Below are 23,841 nucleotides of genomic sequence, written 5' to 3'. Positions count from 1 at the left end.
CATTTACGCACTTCGCCGTCCGTGCTGCGGGGGCAGCAGGGACGGTTTCGTGTGGGACTCGCCGGCCGCAGAAGGCGACCGGAATACCCACTAAACCCCGCGGTGTTCTCCTTCGCCTGACCGGGCCGTGGCATCTACGTTAGTTTATCCACGACCCGGCTAGGGGAGCCCCTTGGTAGGGGCTCGACACGTGTAGGGAGGGGCTGTTTTTAACACCCCCTCCCATCACCCTATGATGCCCTCCCTCGGAACACAGGAGAGAGGGCATCCGCCACATTCGGCGCAGCAGGCCCCCCGGCCTGCCGCGCGTGGCCACCTCAAGTTGGTTGAAGGGCCGCGGCGTACCTCGTACGCCGGCGGCCCCTCGCTGGGGCCCTGCGGGGCGGCAGTGTTTCGCTGGCGCGTTCCCGTTCCCGCAGGGCTTCTCTCTTGGCCGCCATCACCTCGCGTGCAAACGAGGCGATGGCGGCCCAGCTCTGCTCGCTGCCGGCCATCGATCTAACGACGGCCGGCAGCGACAGATCGCGTCCTATTGCGCCAGTGAGTGTGGCGCGTTGAGCGTCCCAGGCCGTGCACACGGCGAGCGTATGCTCGGCCGTGTCCACGGCGCCGGTCGCGCAATGTCGGCAACCGGGATCCGACTCAATTCCCACAACTTCACACAGGTAACGGCCAAAACAGCCGTGCCCTGTGAGAAGCTGCGTCAGGAAGTAAGTCGGCTCCCGGTGCTTCGCCTCCACCCACTGGCGCAGGACAGGGCGGACAGCCTCGACGAGCCGCCTGCTCACCGAGGTGTCCGCCAACCTCTCCTCCCATCGCCGGAAGAGATCGTCACGTCCTTCCTTCCTCCAGCGTACGATCTCTTCCGGGAGGGATGTAGGTACTTTTGAATAAGTGATAACCATGTAATATTAGGTCCTTACATATGAAATTGGCGTTTTGTATGGGAGGAACAAAAAGTCGAATATTTTTTAATATAATATATTTAATTAATCAAAGTATGAACCATTATTTTCTATGCTCTTTTGCCATCTCATAGGTAGTTCATTGATCCCTTTACTAAAAAAAACCAGTCGGACGGGAATCAATAAAATCTTTGAAGGCGATTTGGACTGCCCCATCGGAATTGAATTTTTTCCCTTGCAAGAAGTTATCCAAATTTCGAAAAAAATGGTAATCTGTTGGAGCAAGGTCCGGGGAGTACGGAGGATGTCTTAGACTTTCCAATTGAAGCTGTTCTAATTTAGTAGCCGTCTGTTGCGCAGTGTGTGGTCTAGCGTTGTCGTGAACCAGCAGTGGCGTGGAGCGACTGACCAGCCTAGGTTGTTTAGTTGCTAGCTTTTCCATCATGGTTTGCAATTGCTGACAATAGACATCAGCCGTAATAGGCTGGCCAGATTTTAGAAAACTGTAATGAACAATACCGGCACTAGTCCACCAAACGCTTATAAATAACTTTTTTGGGGTTAATTTTCGCTTGGGGCAGGATTTGGTGGCTGGCCAGGATCCAACCATTGCGCTGAGCGCTTCCGATTATCGTAAAGAACCCATTTTTCATCACAGGTAATGATTCGGTTTAAAATACCTTCATTATTGTGCCGGTTTAGTAATGTAACGCAACAGTCGACGCGCGTTTGCCGGTTTGCTTCAGTCAATTCGTGAGGTACCCACCTTTCAAGCTTTTTAATCTTCCCAATTTGCTGCAAGTGAATTAAAACAGTTTTATCACTTACATCGCAGCCTGCAGCTAACTCGGACGTGGTTTGCGATGGATCCGCTTCCACAATAGCCTTCAACTCTTCATTATCAACTTGAGTCTCAGGCCGTCCACGGGGCTTGTTCTGCAGATCGAAATTTCCAGAACGAAAACGTTGGAACCAAAAACGAACTGTGTTTTCTTTTGCAACACGACCGCCATACACATCATTCACCCTTCGAGTCGTTTCCGCAGCACTAGTGCCACGGCGGAACTCGTACTCGTAAATAATGCGATATTTTAAGTTTTCCATTTTGTAAAATGAGTGACGCAAACAGAAAAAAACAGAAGAAAAAAAACAAATGAATGACGGTCATCGAACCACAAATACATGAGTCTATAGCTGTACAAATTTGAATTTGGAATTCCTTACCAAAGAGGAGAAATTCGTGATTAAAGTGGCCAGTACGAAAAACGCCAATTTCATATGTAAGGACCTAATATATCATCATCATTATATAGTTAGAAATATATTTGTCGTTTGTCAACACGAGTGGTTTGGACAACTTTAATTTGTAAATAGTGTAATTTTGTTTCCTGAAAATAAATTAAAAAAAAACGCGTATTTTAACTTATTGCAGCGCAGTAAAAATACATACATTGAAGGATAAAGGACACCTATATCCAATGCCTTAATAAATTAAAAACGAATACAAACTGTTTTTACCGAAAAAAATATTTTTGTAAATATGTTTTTTATTATTATTTACACTTCTGTTTCCGCATCCGTTTCCGTTTCCGTTTCTGCTAAAATTTATTTTTGACATCTGTTTCTGTTTCTGGTTCCGGTAAGACACTTCCGTTGCATCACTAATCATTACTCAAAGCGGGAAACTGTGTACAGAATGTGGCAAAAGATCTCGCTCGTGTTTGGCAAGCCCTCTGCTTATGAAATCTTTGTATGAACGAGAAATTGCCGCGCGCTTTCAATAGAAATATTTCCTTTGATGCCCCGAGAGTCTACCAAGCGTATTTTAAATTAAAATAAAGATATAAATATAATTTTGTGTCGTTTTAAATAATTTTCATAAGTAAATTTTCAAACAATATAACTGTTTTGAGAACGACAGAAAAGATTTGTGCCCAAACATAGTTTAATTGTTTTTTTTTTATTTTTAATTTTCACTCGCACGATAGATATTCAGACCAACATTTCCTTTCATCAATCCCTCCGCCTCGGTATTGAGAAATTTTTATTATCCCGAGAAATTGATTGAACTTTGTTCACAAACAACCTTTGATGCTTCCGCCAAACGCCGGCGATGCTCTCATCTTAATTGATTAGTTTCAATCCTACCATTGTTGTATTGATTCGAATATTTCTTATCTTTATCGTAGTATCCCCTTATTTAATATCTCTTAACTCTACTACCAGAAGAACAAGAATCATTGTACAACGATATATTCTTCTTAGTAAATGTAAAATTAAAAATAAATCGTAACGAACAAAATAAATGTTTTTTGCTAAATAGTTACACGCGACTTCGTCGACGCGAAATTAAAAAAAAATCCTATGTCACTCAAGGATAGTATAGCTTCAGGTTAGCGAAAGAATTTTACAAATCGGTTCTGTAGTTTCGGAACTTAACGGAAAGTCGTGTTAGTTACACTATTTATAACTCAAGATCAGTCGAACTGATTTAGCTGAAAATTGATGGGGAGGTAGCTTAGAACTAGGAGACGGACCATAGGAACTTTTTATCTTGTGTGCATTTTTTTTATTCCGCGCTGACGGAGTCGCGGGTAAAAGCTAGTATTATATATTAAGATAAGGATAGATAGATGAGTGATCATTTAACAATAATCAATATAAATAACGTAAAAAATATTGACTACAAATTATCCGTTACTAACTTATCTAATTAACGAGCAATCGCCTCGGGTTAAGTTTAACTTCGGTTTAACTTAATACATACTCCAAGGTTTCCAGTTCATTAAAGACTTGCGATGAAGCGTTCCTTTGAAAAGGCTATCATGTTACAATTCTAACAAATTGAATTTCGCATTTACTTGGCTTTCCCAAACTAATGCTCTTAGACTTTGTCACTGTAACAAGCCCATATAAGTGCAACTTTCGTTTTGGCTTACTTGTTTACCTAAATTAAAACACAAATTAACTAAGGTAAATAAGAAACCGCTAGCATAAAACACACGCCACACGCACACATCTTAACAAACCATACAATCTATATATATAAAAGAAAGTCGTGTTAGTTACACTATTTATAACTCAAGAACGGCTGAATCGATTTGACTGAAAATTGGTGAGCAGGTAGCTTAGAACCAGGAAACGGAGATAGGATAATTTTTACCCCGTTTTCTATTTTTTATTCCGCGAGGACGGAGTCGCGGGTAAAAGCGGGTAGTAAGTAATATTTCTCTGAATTTGTAATCTTATTACCCAAATTACAAGATCCTTTTCAACATTCTGTAGCTTAAATAATTAATTAAAAATAAGTCATTTGAGTCTTAGTTCCCCAAAGTGTTGTAGAGGTACAATCAGACATTTTAAATGGTTTTTAAACCACCTATTGCTTTCTAATGTGGTGTTCTATTAAAACGTAGTTATTTTTACAATAGATTATTTCTGAATAGGAAGGTTGTAAGAAAAATACAAAGCGTCTTTGTCCGTCTTAGCCAACTCGGGCTCCGTATATTTTTCCACTTACGTACAATAAGTACGTGTGTTTTTCAGTTAACGGATCAAAAAGCTTAAAATATATTTAAAAGAAATACATCTAATGTTATACATATTACAGTAAAATTCAATATTAAGTTCATTTCTTTTTTCTTACGACTGTTTAGGCATTGAGAACTCATACGCAATTGTCGGAAAAAGAAATATTGCTGACGACAATCTGGAGCTACGATTTACGAGGGCGCTTCTTTTCAATTCCTCGCGACTGATGGAGAAATCGTAAAAAAATGTTTACGTGTCTTCATACTTTTTGAATTATGTTTGGTGTATTTCCATTTATTTGCTGATAAAAAATATTGTGAGATTTTTTTTTATCTAATGTTCTAGAATCCAGGATTTTATCTTAGGAACTACAGACACCAATAAAGTTCTTTATGAAAGTCAAAATATTAAAAAAAAAATTTTTGAACTTCATATTTCATGCTTATTAGAATTTTGATATTGAGGAATATGTTTTTTGTTACTGAAATTTTTTTTTACAATAAAAATTGACATTTTCAATCCAAATCAAATTAATAAAGGGATTTTGGTCACATAAACGACCACAATATTTGCAGGCAAACGCTTCGCTAAAGTTTACATTTTAATTAAAAAACATGAAATAACTTTGCCCGGTAAACCTTCTTGTTTTAACTTCGATCATTATTGAAAACTTTGTACTTTACAGACCTTAGTTGTATACATTTAATACACTTAAATATATATCTATAATAATACAGTTAAAAAGAAGGTATAAAAGATTTGTATGTTTGTTATGAATTACTTTATAAATCTTTAATTGAGGGGAAGGTTTGAATCCTTCGAGAGTTATAGTTTACAGTCCTTGTTATAGTTTACAAGTTGAAACGCATAAAATAAATACGATTTTTCATAATATTTAGTTAATTATAGACCTCTATGTTACAGTCCTAAGTATCTAAACGCACATACATAAAAATTACACTCCCATAAATATCCTTGTAAATCGGACTAAAGTATATCTCTTTGTAAATAAGCCATCAATTGATATAAATCAACAGAGTGAGCATCAAAAAGTATTTTCGCTGAGATTCACTTCGCCCAGTAAAAGATAAAGTCCCCCTCATTTCCGAATTATTAAGTTAGCCGTTGATCCGAGAAAATCGTCCGCATCTCAGCGGATAGACGGATTTACCGTTTGAAAATGGTTTCACGTCTTGACAACTTGTTAATTTAGTCTTTAAAATTGCCGAGCGATTTATTTTTAACTCACTGAAAAAAGAGTAATGTTATTACAAACAATTAGTGGAAAAACAAGTTGGAAGCTAACTCGCCATTTTTCAAAATCTGTCCTTCCACTTAAATGCAACTAGATGGCGTTTTTAATGTATTAGTCGTTTTTTTATTAACGTTAAATTAGTATCATCTCATCTCTCTTGTTAGCAGTCTTAAAAGGTAGTAATAACTAGGCTCCAATACTTATTGATATTATTAATGAAATTAACTGAAAGCCAATTTTAAACAGGTAATAGATACGCCGTTGCCTACGCATTGACTTAATCACGTAATTCTAAATTTGATGAAACGACATAAAGCGTTCGTCAACATTTTACCATAGAAATTGTTATTTTCATTTAGTATTCATCATATGTCATCCTTTTAAGTCATTTGAACTTGGATAATTTACTTCAAATTGAATCAAAAAATTCAATTTGAGTTCAATTCTGTTAATGTTAACAAAACTAGAAGAATTATATTTCTTGAAATAAAAACATAAATTAAACAACGACGCGATACAACTCAGTCTTTACTGTTAAAACGGCTTGAAATACTTTTCCTTTTGTCTGTAATCGTATCAAGAACAGAACAATTCATAGTACAGACATCTAAAACTTTTATCTCAGAATTAAACAATCACTCTAATTAAGAGATAAGAGTTACATAGAACTTGAATACAGTTCTCTGTTTGTTCGTCCTCAAATGTTCGGGTAAATCACTTTAACTAGGGTTAGTATAAAGTTCCTAGACATGCCAACGACTTAGTACCACCCGATAAAGAGAGTATGAGAAAATACTTTGTTCGGACTTTAATTTATATGAATTTAAAAAAAATCTATAAACCTAACTTTTTTGTATTTAAACTACAAGCACATTAGAAGATTTTCTTTCGTAATTGCTATATTTATCAGTGTTAGACTTGTATTAAATGCTCCCTACATTCTAAAGCCGAACGGAATACTTTAAGCTTAGGAGATTCTCAGATAACATAGCTTCATTTTATAATGAAATATACCTATAGGTAAAGTCGTAAATATAGGTAAATGTGAAATATATACCGCGGTATAATTTCATTTCAACACTGAGCTCGTTTAAACTGTAAACTTTAATATTATCTACTTTCTAAATGTAGAACTCATCTAAAAGTAGTAAGAAATCGGATATTGTAATACGAAATGAGACATATATATTTAACAGTGGTAGAGGTCAGCAACATCTGTTGAACGAATAGACCGGCTCGACCAGTGCAATACGACGAACACACAGAACACAGGGGTGAAGAGTTTAGCATTTCGTCTGATGAGTGTAAGTGGAGGCTTTACTTTTGTCCTCTTTTCTCCCTTTATTAGAAATTATCGATGGGAAAAGAAAGTGGATTTGACGGTGAAGGGCACGCATAGATAGGGGAAATCTTTCTGTACGTGTTTATAAATTTGAATTTGAATTGTGGTTGTTTATGGGCAGCGGCAATCTGAAATCTGTCTACAATCTACAATTAACCTAAGATACTGTCGCTCTTTCATGAGATAATAATTTTAATAATTACCTAGTTTACTTAATATTTTACTAACAATACTTATTACTTGACATTATTATTACCATTTCATACCGTCTTACTAATAAATTGAATTGAATCCCTCATGGGAACTTATACGCACTTTTTGGTTATGGGGGATTTTAATACGTGCCTTCTCAACGAGAATATTCGTTCTTCAAAACTAAAAGATATAATTGAATCAGCTAATTTGGATATTTTAAAACTAACTGCCACGCACCACTCTAGTGCAACAGACACTCTTCTCGACCTTCTTTTAACCTCGCATACCGATTTAGTTGCACATTACGGCCAGTTTTCTGCACCTGCTTTTTCACATCACGACCTCATCTTCTGCTCATTTAAATTAAAATCTCCTAAACATAAACCCTTAGACTTAGAGAAACGCAACTTTGCTCGGTTGAATATCGATCTGTTGCATTGTGATGCCCAAAAAATTGATTGGAGCGCGGTCGAAGCGGCTGCCTCTGTCGATGACAAAGTCGGAGAATTTAACAAATTAATCATTCAACTTTATGATAAACATGCGCCAGTTCATACTGTCAAATTGAAGCACCTACCGTCACCTTGGTTTAATGAAACCATACGTAACGTGATGAAGAAAAGAGATCGGGCTTTCCGCATATTCAAACGCGAAAGGAACGAACTGAACTGGTCTTCGTATAAAGTTATCCGTAATCTTTGCAATAAGCTTATTCGTAACGCTAAACGTCGATATATTAACCAGCAGATTGAAAATTCTTCTCCCGCTGCTTTGTGGAAATTTTTGAGGTCTCTCGGAGTAGGTCAGCAATTGCCTACGGATAGTAAAATTAATATTGATTGCAATACCTTAAATTCCCACTTCACTAACATTTCTAAAATTTCCCCATCAATGAAAACCGACACCCTCAATGAAATTAAATCTATACAAACCCCTTCTATTTCGACTCCTTTCTATTTTGCGCCAGCTAGTGAAGACTGTATCAGAAAAGTATTTAACTCCCTAAAAACCAAAGCTGTGGGATGCGACGACATTGGACGGGTCATGTTGATGCACATTATTGACCAAGTACTACCTATTATCACACATATTGTAAATTTCTCCCTCACGTCTAGTAACTTTCCAGCACTATGGCGTAAAGCCCATGTGATACCACTCCCTAAAAAACCTAACCCCATTCTACCTAGCGAGTACAGACCTATATCAATTCTGCCTTTTCTTTCCAAAATCATAGAATCAGTTGCCCTCACTCAAATCAATGATTTCCTCACTAATGCCAAAGTGTTTAATCCCTTCCAGTCCGGTTTCCGCAAAGGTCACAGTACTACAACAGCTTTATTAAAAATTACTGAGGATATTCGTTCCAACATGGAACTTAAAATGATAACAGTGCTTGTCCTTGTTGATTTCAGTAACGCCTTCAATGCTGTCGACCACGATCTCCTTCTAGCTCTTTTAAGCCAGCTGTATTTCTCTCCCTTCTCCATTGACTGGTTCAGTTCATATCTGCGTGGTCGCAGTCAAGCTGTTCGATGTGGTCAGACTATATCCGACTGGCTTGAAGTGGACACGGGCGTCCCCCAGGGCGGATTACTGTCCCCTCTCCTTTTTTCTCTCTTTATAAATCTGCTTTCCCCTCATCTCAAAAGTAATTACCACATGTATGCTGATGACCTGCAATTATATAGTGCTGCATCAGTCAATGACCTAAATTCTGCTATATTATCACTGAATAATGATCTGTCTCGTCTCCAAAAGTGGTCTGAAGCATACGGCATCGTAATTAACCCACACAAATGCCAAGCAATCTTAATAGGTAGTTCCCGCCAGTTAACTAAAATCATTACTGATGACATCCCGTCCCTTTCACTCAACGGTTGTGTCATCCCGTTTACGAGCACAGTCAAGGATCTGGGTGTCATTATTGACCCTGAGCTGCGATGGTCAGCCCATGTCAAAGAAATTTGTCGCAAATTCTATGCATCTCTCCATTCTATCATCCGATTTAAACACTTCCTCCCCGTCAAAACAAAGCTTACTTTAGTAAATTCCCTTCTTCTTCCCATTATTGATTATGCCGACGTTTGTTTTATTGATCTAAATACCGACTTACTGAATAAGCTGGATAGACTACTTAATAACTGCATACGATATATTTATGGTCTTCGCAAGTTCGATCATGTGTCGGATTTCCGATCAAAACTAAAATGGCTGCCCATCAGAGAACGTAGGAACGTTCGTATTCTCTGCACTCTTTACTCTGTATTAAATGATACAAATTACCCCACTTATTTAAAAGACTTCTTCAAATTTCTATGTGATAATCACGAGCTTTCTCTTCGGTCCTCTGATAATCTCTCACTATCCGCGCCTATTCATCACTCGTCCTTCTTGGATAAATCCTTCTCTGTGACAGCTGTTAGACTGTGGAACGATCTTTCACCTAACATTAAAAGAGCCTCCTCCAAAATTATTTTCAAGCGCCTGATTCGGCATCATTATGTTATGAGACTCCATTCATAAGTAGCCTTCTCGCTGTTATCGCTTATTATTGTACTTATTAATCTAGAGTTTTTATTTATCTTATTCTTTTTCTTCTACATGTACAATGTTTTATTAATATTATATACAATATTTTATTTATACTTATTTATTTCTAATATATTACTGTATTACATAATATTGTATTAGTAAAATAGTATCTTCAATTCATATCTGCCCTGCACATAATTATACTTTCCTCTCATATACCGGATGACTGGTAGAGAATGCCTTTAGGCATTAAGTCCTCCTTGTACTTATAAAAGTGCTAAAGAATAAATAAATAAATAAATAATAAGTGCTAAACTTTAGATGAATGAATGGATGTTTGTTATAAGGTATCTCTGGAACGCCTCAACGCATCCTAAAATTGATATTTGATACAGATGAAGAACATAGTCTAGAAGAAGACATTTTTAATTGCGACAAATAGCAGTAAATAAATTAACAAATATAAGACTAAGAAATAAGACAAGACCACGTATCTTCAAGCAGTTGTGTAGTGGGTGTTTATAGACAGGTGGAATAAGAAATCGTGACACCCGCGCCGTGTGCGGACACACTAATGAGTCACGACACAACTTTACCAACTTTTGCAATTCAATTTGTGTCTAATGAACCTTCGATCATAACAATTATAGCTTTCTTTTAGTTATTATTTGTTGGATACAATTTGTTTGATGTTGTAAAATATTACATCTATTTATTTTCAAGTTACATATTATTCAGACGTTACGTTACATCGTTACTTCTACCGATTTTTAGTTGTGTCATATATTTGCAATATTCATGCTTATATAAAATAAACAGATTCAACATTCGTATAACGTAGGTGAAATGCATATAACATACAATTTTGTGCTCGAATGAACAATAATTGTTCTGTCCATCAAAATGCGAATATTAAAGAGAAATTTTGCATTCGATCGCATTCAACATTTTGAATTCCGCGTTGTGAAGTCCCTTAAATTAAAATCGAGAACTGTGTCAGTGTTACATTACACTATTTAATGATAATAATAAAGCATTTATTGGATACGAAAGTTATTTTGAATGTAGGTTTCTTAATTATCTTTGGTAATATTATACAAAATAGATCTATGGTATGGTAAGGTAAGGTAATGAAATTCTAACCTTATAAATTCATACTTATTTGAATAACCCGAAAAATTCCAAAGCGATATTAAGAATACCGAACAAAATTAAACGGTCATGAAGACCTCGTGACCATTTAGCATTAGTGACTAAGATATCATTCTCTCTCCCTTGTTAAATGGAAATGTTCTTATGTTGTATGCAGGCGCAGCAGACAAGGAGGCTGACGAGGAGGAAGGTAGCGCGGCCGCAGCGCCTGCCGAGGACGCCGACGATGCCGCCGAGCGCGCAGACCGCGCTCGCAACATCCTACCGCTCTCCGCGCATCCGCCGCCCATGTACGTCGGTATTTCACCTCTCATGTCACGACGTCGGCATTTACAGTTACAGTTACAAATGTTAATAAACAGAACAGAAAACATTCATTCTTTTCCATGTCTTGTAATCTTGATGTGATCATCTGTTAATGTCATAAACATTTTCTTTACAGTGAGGTGTCAGCGAGTCAACAGGATTTCTTCAAAATGTTGGACGAGAAAATCGAAAATGTAAATTAACTTTATTAATTACTTGAAATACTTTCAGTTTCATCTATAGCTTTAAAACACAAATATTTCTTGCAGGGCAAGGACTACGATTCATCCAGTGAAACTGAAGTGCGATTAGAACAAGAGCGACGGCGAATGCTGATAGAGAAGTGGCGGTCGGCCTCGCAGTCCACTCAGTCCTCGCAGTCGCAGCCGAGTCCTCCCACCCCCGCCAGAAGACGTGTTTCCAGGCCGATGCCGCAGCCGCCCGAGCGACAGAACAGCCCCGGTGCCGTGAGGAGGTGCTACCGGCAACAGCACGTTCCCGAGGGCATGTCGCCTCCGCCGCGGCGAGCACACAGCGCCCAGTCCCACCATCCGCCCGACTCACGCCCCGTCAACGGAGACAACTGGCACGACCCCTCCAAATCTCCCGTCAAAAGACCACAGAGTGCCGGCGCCAATTGGAAAAGTAATCCTAAAGTCGCACCTTACAATCAAAAAACCAAAAAGACTGAAACGAATGAACACCAAAGAGCTAGCCAAAAAGAAATAGAATGTGAAATTAGTACAGAAACGTCTCAGATCACTTACAACCCAACATTCCAAAGTCACAGTCCGGCTCATTCCGCTAAGGGCCAGCAGCCGTACATTGCACAGATAGTCAGCTATCCCAAATCACAACAAGTAAACCCTCCGTCTCCACCCAAGTTCATAGCGCCGCCCGAAGAATACCAAGATCCTCAAAACAATGTAGATAACAAATACAACAACGTGCAAAAGCCAGCCCCGACAACGCAGCCCAACAATCAAGGGAACATCTACTACATCCACGGAAACACAGCGGCGGGCTTCTCCCAGGACATTGTACACCAGAGACAGCAGACGGCGATACATTTGCAGCAGTATGTTGCCATGAAGCAAGCTCAACAGCAAATGTACACATATTTCCAAAGAGGACCGCATACCATTTTCCCCAATGTTGACTTCACCCAGACACCGAGAATGTACGAGGGCGAAGAGTTTTCGGTTCAATATGGTCACCCAGCTATGAGACCGCACAGTGCACCCACTCCGGTGGGAGTCGTCAGGCCGATGCCGGTGGCGCCGGGCTTCAAGCCTCTACCGGATGGCACCCATATGGTACAAATGCCGATGTGGACGCACATGCCGCCGGTGGTGTCGACGATGCCATGGGTTCCGGGACAGGTGCCGCACGAAATGCAGTACTACCCGCAGTCTCAGTACTTCCCGATGTACCGAGCACACTCGGCGGGCTCCGCGGGGACGCTTACGAGATATCACAAGAAGGAAGCGTGCGAGGGTGACGTGAAGAATGTGTGCCAAAGTATAAATGTAGTCAGACAGAAGGTGGTGGGTCAGATCGTGTCCGTGGCGAGTCAGGGTCCTGGGCTGGGGCAGGAGCTAACCGTGTGCAGCAGCGCCAGTGACAGCCCGAGTCCCGCCTCCGTGAGTACGGACAGCGGCGTGTCTCCGGGGAACAGCGCGCCGAGCTCCAAGACCTCCGTCTTCAGCTCCGACACCGCGGCCGCCATTGACAAGAGCAAAAAGAAATCGATCCCACTCAACGCAAGATCATTGAAAAATTCTAAAAGTCTAGATTCTTAGTGACAGGTTTGTAATTATGTAGATTTTCTAAATGTACGTAGCGCCTAGTCGACGTGAGGCCGGTGTAAATTATAGTGAAATTAGACTTTAAATTGCTTATATACTACGTACTATATGGTAACGATATGTCTTTTTGCCGCTCTGAAAAACTAGGGACAAGAAAGCCAATGAACATTGCAATTTATTCCTACATAAGTAAGGAAATATCGGGTACTACTCAATTCAATATTATAAAATAAATACATGATAAAAACTACGTATAATTAAACCTTTCCGAGTGATCGATTTCAGAGCGGCAACGAAAGATACAAGTAAGTACTGTAACTATGTGATTTAATTGAATAAATTTGATTTCAATCGGTGTATTGTTCTTGTCTATGTAGTAAATTGTAACGAAATTATTTAAATCACTGAACGCATGCTGTGATGATATCTCTGTTTATATTTATTTATTTCTTACAACGACTTCAGTATTACCAAATATTGCAGAAAGCTGTATTTTCTTTTATCAAAAGATTATAATTTATAAGCTATATATTTTTAAATAACTTAAGATTGATACAATCTAAATGTATGTGTATGTTTAGATAAAGACATGTAAATTATACATCTAAGTGCTGAACGATGCATTTTAAACTTTCAATAATAATGGTAAAGGTAATGTTTATTTTGTTTTATTTTTAACAGTAGTAGACGCCAGCAATAATATCTGTTACATGGATCGGCTAACTCGCGGCGTGTAGTGGAAGGAATTCCGCAGTTTGTCTAATGAGTGTGCCTAATTTTAGTCTTCTTTCCGTTCTCACTCTTTACTGATGGATTTGATGGTGGAAGGAACGCATAGGAAGAAGAACCAAATATAGAAGAAGAATAGAGAAATATTCACTATACGTTTCTTCCTGCTTCGAGTAAAAGTAGGCAACGCATTTGCAATTACGGCATCGGTCGCACCTTCTAATATAAGAAAAAATCTTACAAAACACTACTATTTTACAATTATCTTACTTCTTACTACTTGGATGGATCGCTAAAACCCGTTAAACGAATTTTGATGAAATTTTGTACAGATGTAGAACAGTCTGGAAGAACGCACAGGTTACTTACAATTTTTTTTTAATTACTCGCGGACGAAGTCGACGTATTCTAGTAATAAAACAAAACAAGTAGGTAAAGGACCAACTGAACTCAGTTTAAAAAGTTAGTTATATAATAGTTACATTTTGTTTGTTCGGTGAAATTGCACACTGGTTAATTCTAAAATAACAAATTACAGTTAAAATTACTTTAAAAAATTTATTTCTACAGCAAATTCGCTTCAGAAATCACTTTATTGTAAAATAAAATAGGACATCTTTCTCAAAACAATTCTTTAGAATTTCTCGCAAGACTCGTTTGTTTTGTTTTGCGATATCTTAAGCGTACTTCAGTTGCAATTTCTGAGACTCAATTATCTCAGAAGCCAGACTACAGCTTTGCCTTGAAAGAAAACACTGATCTGAAAGTTTTGCTGAAATAGAATTAAGTTTAACCAGGAATTGTAGAATGTATTGTACAGTTAGCTACATAATTATGTATATATTTAGTACATTTTAGAAACTTGTACAGGCTTTCAGTTTCAAAAATACGTTTGTAGTCATTAACATTTATTCGTGGTTGGAAGTGCACAGACGGATATTACATTCGTATTCGTGAAACCCAAAAAATATAGGAGTTTTTAAAGCTATGTAAATGTATACATATTTGTGTTGCTGACTGTACAATAATAAAAAATTTAAAACGAAATATAAATTGTTAATGAACTTTATGAATTGTTAATGATAAATCAGATAAAAAAATATCAAAATAATAAAGAAAAAAACTATGATTATCAACTAAAATAAACATGAAATAGACATAAATATCTGTAGGAAGTAACGAAGAAGGCAATTTGTATAAGATGCAGGACGTCGCGGAGCAGAGATCAATAACGTGCGCCTTTCGCTCAGACTTACGACGTAAATGATTACTAGTAACATCTTTGTTCGTAGTTCCTTCGTTAAATACCTAATATAAACTCGCAGTACTTAATCTCTGATTAGATTGAACGTCAAGACAATTTGTGTTTACTGCTTTTCACATTTCACTTTATTTGTTTGACCGTAAAATTTATGTTTTGTCAAAAACGAAAGCCTCGTAAGAAGTACATTATACTTAGAATTAAGTCTCTTTCAGTTTTCAATAAAATAACATTTTGCAAACAAATGTTTATTAGATGCAATATTAATAAAAACCAAAAACATTTTTACTAGTACTTTGGTCAATCGTGTTGTAATTTCAATTCAGCGTCGTGTAATTTTCTCTTTGCATTCACAAAACTTAATGCAACGTGAACCGCCTGCGTCTTCGCTCGGTTCAATCTCAATAAATTATGTATAACCCGAGACACGAATGACCGCATTGCTGGCTTCCTAACAAACTGTTGATTTTCAAAGCTTACAGTATGTTGATACGCGATTTCTGAACTACATGGCTTTGCAGAATTAGTACTTAAGTGCATTGAAACCATATCATTCCTACAAATAATAAAGCATAGATGTAACTAACAAAGCACTTTTGTCCCTACCTCGTTGGTAAGTAGAGATAATAGATTTATCTGGTCGCCTCTGTAATAATAACATCTAAGCATATTGATCAGTTACGTGTCCTTTTTTATATCTCTTGATCAAAAACATAAAGTATATAGTAACGATTGTTACATCGTATTTTGTTAATAAAATATATTTTGTATGGATAAAAAAAAAACTTAAATAAAATATTTGAAACGTCTACGTGACGCGGTTCAGTAGATTTTCGTGTGTACGTAGAGATCTCGTAGCGCTCGTAGCGGCGGGTCGACGACCTCACACCCTCCGCCTCTATTGCGGCTTTGACGGCGACGTGCGTTTGAATTTAACAATTTATCAACTAAAATATTGCATTCTTTTAAAGATTCGATTGTAATAAAGTTTTGAAGTAAATCTTCTTGTGTTGAAATAAGACAAAGGAAGTTGATTAGTATTTCTTTTCGGAATTTCAAGGGCAAAAGATGAGTGATTTTTATTTACATTTTCCTATTCAAAGACTTTGTTTAACTCTCCAATAGACACTTTATATGTGACAATTTCACCGTATGAGATTATTTTTAATTTACTATTATTTTTATTTGCAAAAAAAAATGTTTATATTATTGTGAACAAAAATACGTCGAGAAATCTAAACTTACTTGATCGAGTACTAAACGAATTCAAAGATGAAACGACGGGCAGGTAAGGTCGGAGGTTAAATTGTCCGCGGCTGACAAATTAAATGTTACCTAAACCCACAAATATTAAGAGTTATATTAAAATGAACTGAGCTTAGTAATTGATTTTACAGCTTTGAATTTAGATTATTGTATTAAATGATTTAGTACCATTTGCAAAAGGGGAGCATCGGCCAGAATGGTAAGATAAATAAAATAATTTGGAATTAATATTTTGTCTCTAGCGGCAATGAAACACAATACGGGAATGTTTTATATTTTAGGAATTATTACGATTTTGTAAGACATTCTTTACTACTTTTTAACTAATCATAAAGAAGAATTATTCAATAGAACTATTGTATGTAATGAAAATTTCTAACAGTTTTGAGTTGATTACGTCTCTTTTATTTGCGTTTCATAAAGCTTATTAAGAGCTCAATGGAGTACTTTTAATAAAAAAGTTCATTTATTCTCAGGTAATGAATGTTTTTGAACAAAATTACATTAAAGGGAAAATTCTTTTTACATTTTCTTCGTTATCCTTTTAGATAATTAAGCAAACCTTACGGTAGAACGACTTTCAATTGCCGAAGATCAAATGCAATGAATGCCTTGATTTAAAAAAATATACACAGTGTACGGAAATGTTTAACGCATTATTCGTTTTACATTATTCCGCAGCACCTGGATAATTTAGGTAATATTATGGTGCTCCCACATTGCCGTTAGAAAATGTTTAATAACGTTAGTAAACATTTGTTAGCAAACATTTAATCACAAATAAATTTTCATGTTAGAAAATGTTTAGTAATGTTAGTAAACATTTTATAACAAAACAAATTATAACAAAATAAAACATGTGTTATCTTTTGTTTGTAAACATTTTATAAGGGTGATGGCGGGATAGGCGGTGCGGTGCGGTGGGGGTTAGAGTACGCAGGTCGCTGCGCGTGGTGTCTCGCTTGTCAGTTCCTTTGTGTCAGCGTGCATCGCTGTGCGTGTGTATTAGTGGTTGCGCGTGCGCCAAGCAATAAAATATGTCCGGTAATTGGAATAACGATGATGTTTACAAACTGATTGAAATGTTTCAAGCAAGAGAAGTACTATGGAACACGATGTCAGAGAGCTACAAAGACCGAAATAAAAAACACGATGCTTGGATGGAAATTGCCAGTGAATTTAATATGGATAAAAAAGTAATTGAAAAAAAGATTCGATCACTCGTAGGTCAATTTAACCGAGAATGTAAATCTAATAAATCTGGTGCAGGAGCTAATGAGTCAAGTAAATGGTTTGCATTTAAAAAACTCATGTTCCTTAAAGGCAAAAATATTCCAAGTTTAACTGTCGATGGAGGGTTGCAGGTGAGTTTTATTTTAACGTCTTTTAATAATATTTAGATGCCCAGTCCAAAAACCCTTCATTTGAAAAATATTCTGCGAATTCTTTTTTTATTTCTTTCCCATCATCTGTCAGGGATTCACATGCTTCAAGTGGTGTTAATTGCTGCTGTTCTAATCTCCATTGTCCATCGATACGTGTACCAGTTACTATGTCATCTCCATCATAGTATTGAGATGGAGCGTAAATCATGCTCGATTCAGTTTTTCTTATAAAATTATGCAGTAGCACGCATGTCATAATTAAAGTAGTAGTTTTTTCTGGATCTAATAATATTGTAGTTCGTAAAACTCTAAATCTGGCTGACAAAATCCCAAATGCGTTCTCTACTGTTCTCCTCGCACGACTCAGTCTATAACTGAAGATTCTTTCCTTAGAATTGCTATCCTGTGGTCCTGGAAAAGGTTTTAATAAGTGTTTTTGTAAAGGGAACGCATCATCTGTTACGAACACATAAGGAAGAGGTTTGTTTCTGCCTGGTAGTGAGCTGTCACTGGGTATTTTTAAACTATTGTCGTTAATTTTATTTCGAAATTTTGTGTTTGCGAAAACTCCGCCATCACTTATGCGTCCTTGGCAGCCAATATTCACGTACAGAAAGTTGTATTCTGCGTCCACTATCGCTAAAAGTACAACGCTGTAAAATCCTTTATAGTTGTAATATTCACTGCCGCTATCAATTGGCTTTTGTATGGCTACGTGCTTTCCATCGATACTTCCTAAGCAATTTGGGAAATTCCATTTTTCTTCAAATGAATTTGCCACGTGTAGCCACTCTTGAGGTGTTGTTGGTATCTGGAACAAAAATAGAAGATTAAGAAATAGGCGCGAAAAATAAATTTGTAACTCGTTATTCTAACAAATTTTATTGGATATTTTTATTAAGTATGAAATATTAATAGAATACACTGTAAAAAAATATGATTTCAGTTAAGGGTTGTTAAGTAATAGAAAAAGAAAATCGCGGTTATAGATTTTTTTACAATTTTAGCTAATTTGAAGCGCCTATAACTTGAAATTATCGTTTAGTTCTATTCTTTCAGGGTAACGAAGAAAACAGAATTGCTTCAGAAAACACTCTCAGTTTGAACGAAACAGGAAATACTGTCACTGATGAAACTACGGGCACGCCTTTCGCCACCCCAAAACCATTTCGGAAAAGAAGACGGCCTGAAGTAGAACAAGATCCAACACAACAAGAAGCTGTAAATATTTTACAAAGAATGTACGAATCTAGAAAAAGCAGGGATGAAAATGACGCATTTGGAGAGTATGTCTCGATGAAACTGAAACAAATAAAAAACAGTCATGCTAAGAATACTGCTCAACATCACATTAACAATATTTTGTACAATGCGACAATGGGACAATATGATTTTCCAACAACCTTTACAGACCCAACCGCTAGTAGTTCCTGGGGATACAACTCTGAACCAAATCTATCCACTTTTTCGGAAAATAATGCTGACTGTAGCTCGAGAGGATACTACACCGCACCGAGTCCCTCGGCTTCATTTGAAACCAGTTCTTCGGATAACTCCAGGACACATACTCGTACCAGCGCAAGAACACAGAGTCCGTCTAATTTATCGGAATCAAGCCAAGATTCGACCCAATCATTAAACGATTTGTTGGAATCAATCAAAAATTAAAAAATACATGTTTGGTTTGTTAAGTATTAAAAAAATTATTAGTAAGGTAAGATAGGTACCTACCTAAAGTATGATTAGATTAGATCATATTAAAAGTAAATAAAAAAATAATTAAAAATGTTGTTTGACTTACCTGTATGTATTCCTTTAAAACCTCATTGAGAGCCTCGCACACTTCTGGTACGATAATAGATATCACTTGGTCTGACAACTTGAACACATTTCCAAGACTTTTATAACTGCTACCAGTTGCCAAAAATCTTAACGTTACCGCAAGTCTTTCCGTCACACTTACAGATTTTCTAAATGTAGTGTCTCGTTTGCCTATTTTTGCCCCAATTAAATTTTGTAGATATTCAAATTCGGAACTGTTCATTCTTATAAAATCTTTTAAGCAACCATCAATACCTAAATCCTTGAGATAGTCTGTGGCACTATATTTTCCTCTAGCTTTTAGCGTTTGGCGCATCCAATAAGAGCGCTTTTTCTTCTTTTTTAAACAAAAAATAAAAGCTATTCCAATGAGCAAATCTTCTTCCATTTTCGTGTAGACGTCCTCAGCCCTCAGAAGGCGAAACCAAACTGCGAGCCAATACTAGATGTTATAAAATGTTTAAACATTTTCCATCAATGTAGGAGCACTTATAACATGTAACAGTTTCTAACAAAGTGCAACAATTGTTAACATTTGTTAGTAAATGTTTTGGTGTTATAAAATGTTTACAAACATTTTATAACGGCAATGTGGGAGCACCATTAGGTAACAAAAAACTAATTTGTAATTTATTTGATCTGCAATTTTTAAACGGAACACTAATTGTCGGCAAACTGGATATTTTTAAACTATTTTCGTAGTATGCAACTGTAAATTTAATTTAGATATCCTTGGCTCAACCAAGTACAAACAAACGGAGTTACACTAACGAAGTTTTCTTGCAATTTAATCATCAGATAACGCTCATAGAGTCAGCTCTCAATAACCTTATAGTTTTCTGTTATTTTTTTATACTTTACAGGATCTTCAAATCCATTCCATACAAGAATATATCGTTATTACAGTTCTATGGGAGGGATTGATTAGGTTTTTGTATGAGTTTCGGCAGAGGAAACTGACAGATCTCATTCTTATTACTTATTTAACTGTTACCCATAGACTTCTGTCATTTAGGATTACAAGACTTAATAGAAATTCTTAATTATTTTTATTAAAATAAAATAGTAGCTCATAATATTCTACGTTATTTTTTTTATTATCAACTACGGTAATACATCATATATACAGTAAATTTTCATATATCTTAGGGGCCCTTAAAGTCGAGTTGTTGCGCAAAACACAAAGATACGTGTGCAAAGATACGTAGTGGAATGTATGGGGAGCTGACTGCGCAGCGCGCTGATGACCTTGAGCCATCAAGACATTAGAACTACACAAAATACGTATTTTTCAGAGTTTACATAAAGACACTTCTATCTAATATATAAAATTCTCGTGTCACAGTTTTCGTTCCCGTACTCCTCCGAAACGGCTTAACCGATTCTCATGAAATTTTATGAACATATTCAGTAGGTCTGAGAATCGGCCATCATCTATTTTTCATTTTGTTTTTTTTTTAACTGCGCGCGGACGGAGTCGCGGGCGACAGCTAGTTTCATTATATGTATTTGTCATCCATAATATTCTTTTTGAGAAAAAAGCAGAAACAGCATGAGTCTATGATCTACGAGTATAAAAATGAAACACATTTACAGATCACACGTTTAATATTTTAGTACAAAATAAAGACTAAGGTATTAACAGAGTTGGGTGAACAATATCAGTCTATTTTACAGTGCATCCATTAAATATATTATATTTTTCTTTATTTATAAATAAATCTTTTTTTAAACACTTGTTATAATAAAGTTAACTATAAACGATATGAGCGGTGGTGAATTATTTAAAAATGATAAGTACATTTAAGGCGTTATTTATAAAGCAAATTTAATTTTACAATTCAGTTGAAATTTTTCTTGATAAATTCATTGTATGAACTATAAATTGGTGGTTCTCAAGAAAATATATATATTTATTTATTACTTAAGGTTTTTTTTTTATATAGAATCTACCCAAATCTAATCACACGTACAATTTATAAAAGAAATAATGACTAATAGTGTTGCACACTAAAAAAACCCAAAACACAATTTTAAATTTAATTATCTGAAGGGAAAAAGTTAATTTTTGGTGTCAATAAAATCAACCTTAAAATACTAAGTGACGTTTTAATTTTAGTTCAATTGTGAATTTACGAATCTCATGAACACAAAATTAAAACAGAATTCAGTGATGTGACGTACTAATTAAAATGGCAACATTTACTAAGATGTTTTAATTACTTAAGCAGTCATTAACTCAAATTTTACAATAAGTGACTGCCTTAGTAAGCATCTAATCTTTTTTCCTTAACTAAGAATCCACTTTGAGAGTAATTGCGCAAACAAAAACTAGTATTATTTACGTTTAAACTAAATTTAAGAAAATAATTTGAAAGTTACAAGAGAATTATCCACAAAAGTATAAATAAAAAGATTAAAAGAAATACAAAGAAAAAAATAAATCTAAAGACAGTAATTACGCGGGAATATAGATGTCATATCAAGTAGTGACGTCACATCACCGATGTACCATAGATAATAAACCTACATTGCACAAATCCAATTACGTTTTTTTTTTAATATTAAACTAATAGGAATTAATGAAACAGGGCAATATAATTAGAGGTTGCCTTAACATATGTCTATGTAACGAGAATTTCAATTAAAATATAAAAATTAATACGAAATAAATCGTACCATAGACAAATGACATTCCTAAACGATGTTGCCATACGACAATATCTCGGGGAAATAAATTAATAATAAATATTATAAGCGAAAAACTTTTACCACCTCAATTTTATTTACTTAAATATTTTTTTGAACCACATCTGCCATAAGTGAGATCAATGCCACCTCTAATATACATAATATATATATTTTAATATATAATTAAATATGTACAATTTATATTTCCGATCTCCTCGCGTACGAACATTGATAAATGTCAATAATATAGTATTATCCAAACTAAATACTTAAGAGAAAAAAAACGTTAGCTAAAGAAAGGAAATCGGAAAAAATACCAATCACAATTCTATCAAAACTACCTTAAATTAGCTAAAAATAATATGCTACAAACCCTTTTTAGATGCTTTTTATTACCTAAATCTCGATAAGACATGACTTTCTTATACACGGCAAGATGTTATCGCCATGAAAAAAAATCTAGCTACACACTTTTAACTGAATAGTCCGACTGTTCAGTTAAAACTGACCTGTACTTTAGGTCTAGAAGCTCTAGGCTATAGAAAATCCACTTTTTCCTAAAAAAAAATCGAGATTTTCGATAAATAAAAGCAAACCTATAAATCTATGTATCTGGATTCGCCATTTTAATCGCCTTCTAGAGAGTACATACAGGATGTTTTAAAATTTTAATAGTACTATCTCACTCTAACATAGAGAGACATAGACAATGCACTCTCTTTTATAGCTGGAACAAAAAAACAGAATTTTTGTAACAATTTTCAGAAAAAATGTAACTTTGAGAAGATTTATAATGTAAAAGAACATAAGTTCTCTAAAAAAATTGCATATTTAAATATGGCCGAAGCATAAAATTGATTAACAAAGTTAGTCAAGTTGTAAATAACGACAAGCAACGAATGCTGTGAAAATTTAACACACATTTTATAATTAAAATGACCAAAAAAAAAAAAGATTTTTTAAAGAAAAAAAAACTACACTTACTTTTATATGACTTTTGCAAAACTATTTTGAAAAACCTAGTCTTAATATTTTAGCTGAATTTTTTTACCTAAATTCTAGCTCCAAAAGCTATATAAAATATGCTAAAATTGCTTTCAGTATAAATTAAAAAATGTATTCAAATTTTCACAACAAACAAGCTTGTCAAAATAATTAAGAAACGTAAATTCGTAATTTGTTGTCTAAATCAGGTAAAAAAAAAACAATTGTATACACGATACACAAACAAGTGTACAAACATACAAAAAACTTCAGCAAAATTTTTAATACTAATTCGTGCAGTTTGTGATGAAATGAGATGAAAAATGTGTACAAATTATTCTGTAAAATGAAAAAAAAAAGCAAAAATAAAATTATTCAACAACTCTATTGATTTTCTAGTAATTTTAATCCAATTTTTTTTTAGTTATATTTATTGTAAGATTTATTATATTTTATTTGAATTATAAACATTTATAATTAATTATAGCATCTAATTTTATCAAAAAATGCACGAAAAAGTAACTATATATAAAACTCTCAACTCGTATAACAATTGTAACGTAAATTCTAGATCAATTAAAACCTTACTGGTTTTAAAAAATACATCGCGGATAAGAGTTCAATTCAAGAAACACAATTCAGAAAAATTATAATCTGACATTAGAAAAAGGCGGGAAA

At 35.5% G+C, this 23,841-nt stretch overlaps 3 protein-coding genes across 3 annotated transcripts in view; 2 read left to right on the top strand and 1 right to left on the bottom strand.

Moving 5' to 3' along the window:
• LOC106711411 (extensin) overlaps window positions 1-13,491 on the top strand; it is a 59,891-nt gene extending 46,400 nt beyond the window's left edge. The window contains exons 3-5 of the mRNA XM_045686387.1: window positions 11,070-11,202; window positions 11,355-11,412; window positions 11,488-13,491. Coding sequence (XP_045542343.1) covers window positions 11,070-11,202; window positions 11,355-11,412; window positions 11,488-13,020 — 1,724 coding nt within the window. The 3' untranslated portion in view covers window positions 13,021-13,491. The remainder of the gene's footprint in view (window positions 1-11,069; window positions 11,203-11,354; window positions 11,413-11,487) is intronic.
• Window positions 13,492-16,989: 3,498 nt separating this feature from the next.
• LOC123723511 lies at window positions 16,990-19,551 on the top strand. Its single transcript, XM_045686329.1, has 2 exons — window positions 16,990-17,646; window positions 18,727-19,551. Exons 1-2 carry the CDS (start codon window positions 17,320-17,322, stop codon window positions 19,333-19,335), a joined length of 936 nt encoding a protein of 311 aa, XP_045542285.1. The 5' UTR covers window positions 16,990-17,319; the 3' UTR covers window positions 19,336-19,551.
• Window positions 17,568-20,088, bottom strand: LOC123723510 (putative nuclease HARBI1). The gene is made up of 2 exons (XM_045686328.1): window positions 19,469-20,088; window positions 17,568-18,478 (listed from the first exon to the last, which is right to left on the bottom strand). The coding sequence occupies exons 1-2, from the start codon at window positions 19,874-19,876 to the stop codon at window positions 17,669-17,671; spliced, it is 1,218 nt and encodes a 405-aa protein (XP_045542284.1). The 5' UTR covers window positions 19,877-20,088; the 3' UTR covers window positions 17,568-17,668.
• Window positions 20,089-23,841: the final 3,753 nt, after the last annotated feature.

The sequence above is a fragment of the Papilio machaon genome, chromosome 3, assembly GCF_912999745.1.
Source record: "Papilio machaon chromosome 3, ilPapMach1.1, whole genome shotgun sequence".
In the NCBI taxonomy this organism is placed as follows: domain Eukaryota; kingdom Metazoa; phylum Arthropoda; class Insecta; order Lepidoptera; family Papilionidae; genus Papilio; species Papilio machaon.
The sequence above is the reverse complement of the archived record's forward strand: the minus strand, read 5'-3'. Positions and strand labels throughout refer to the sequence as shown.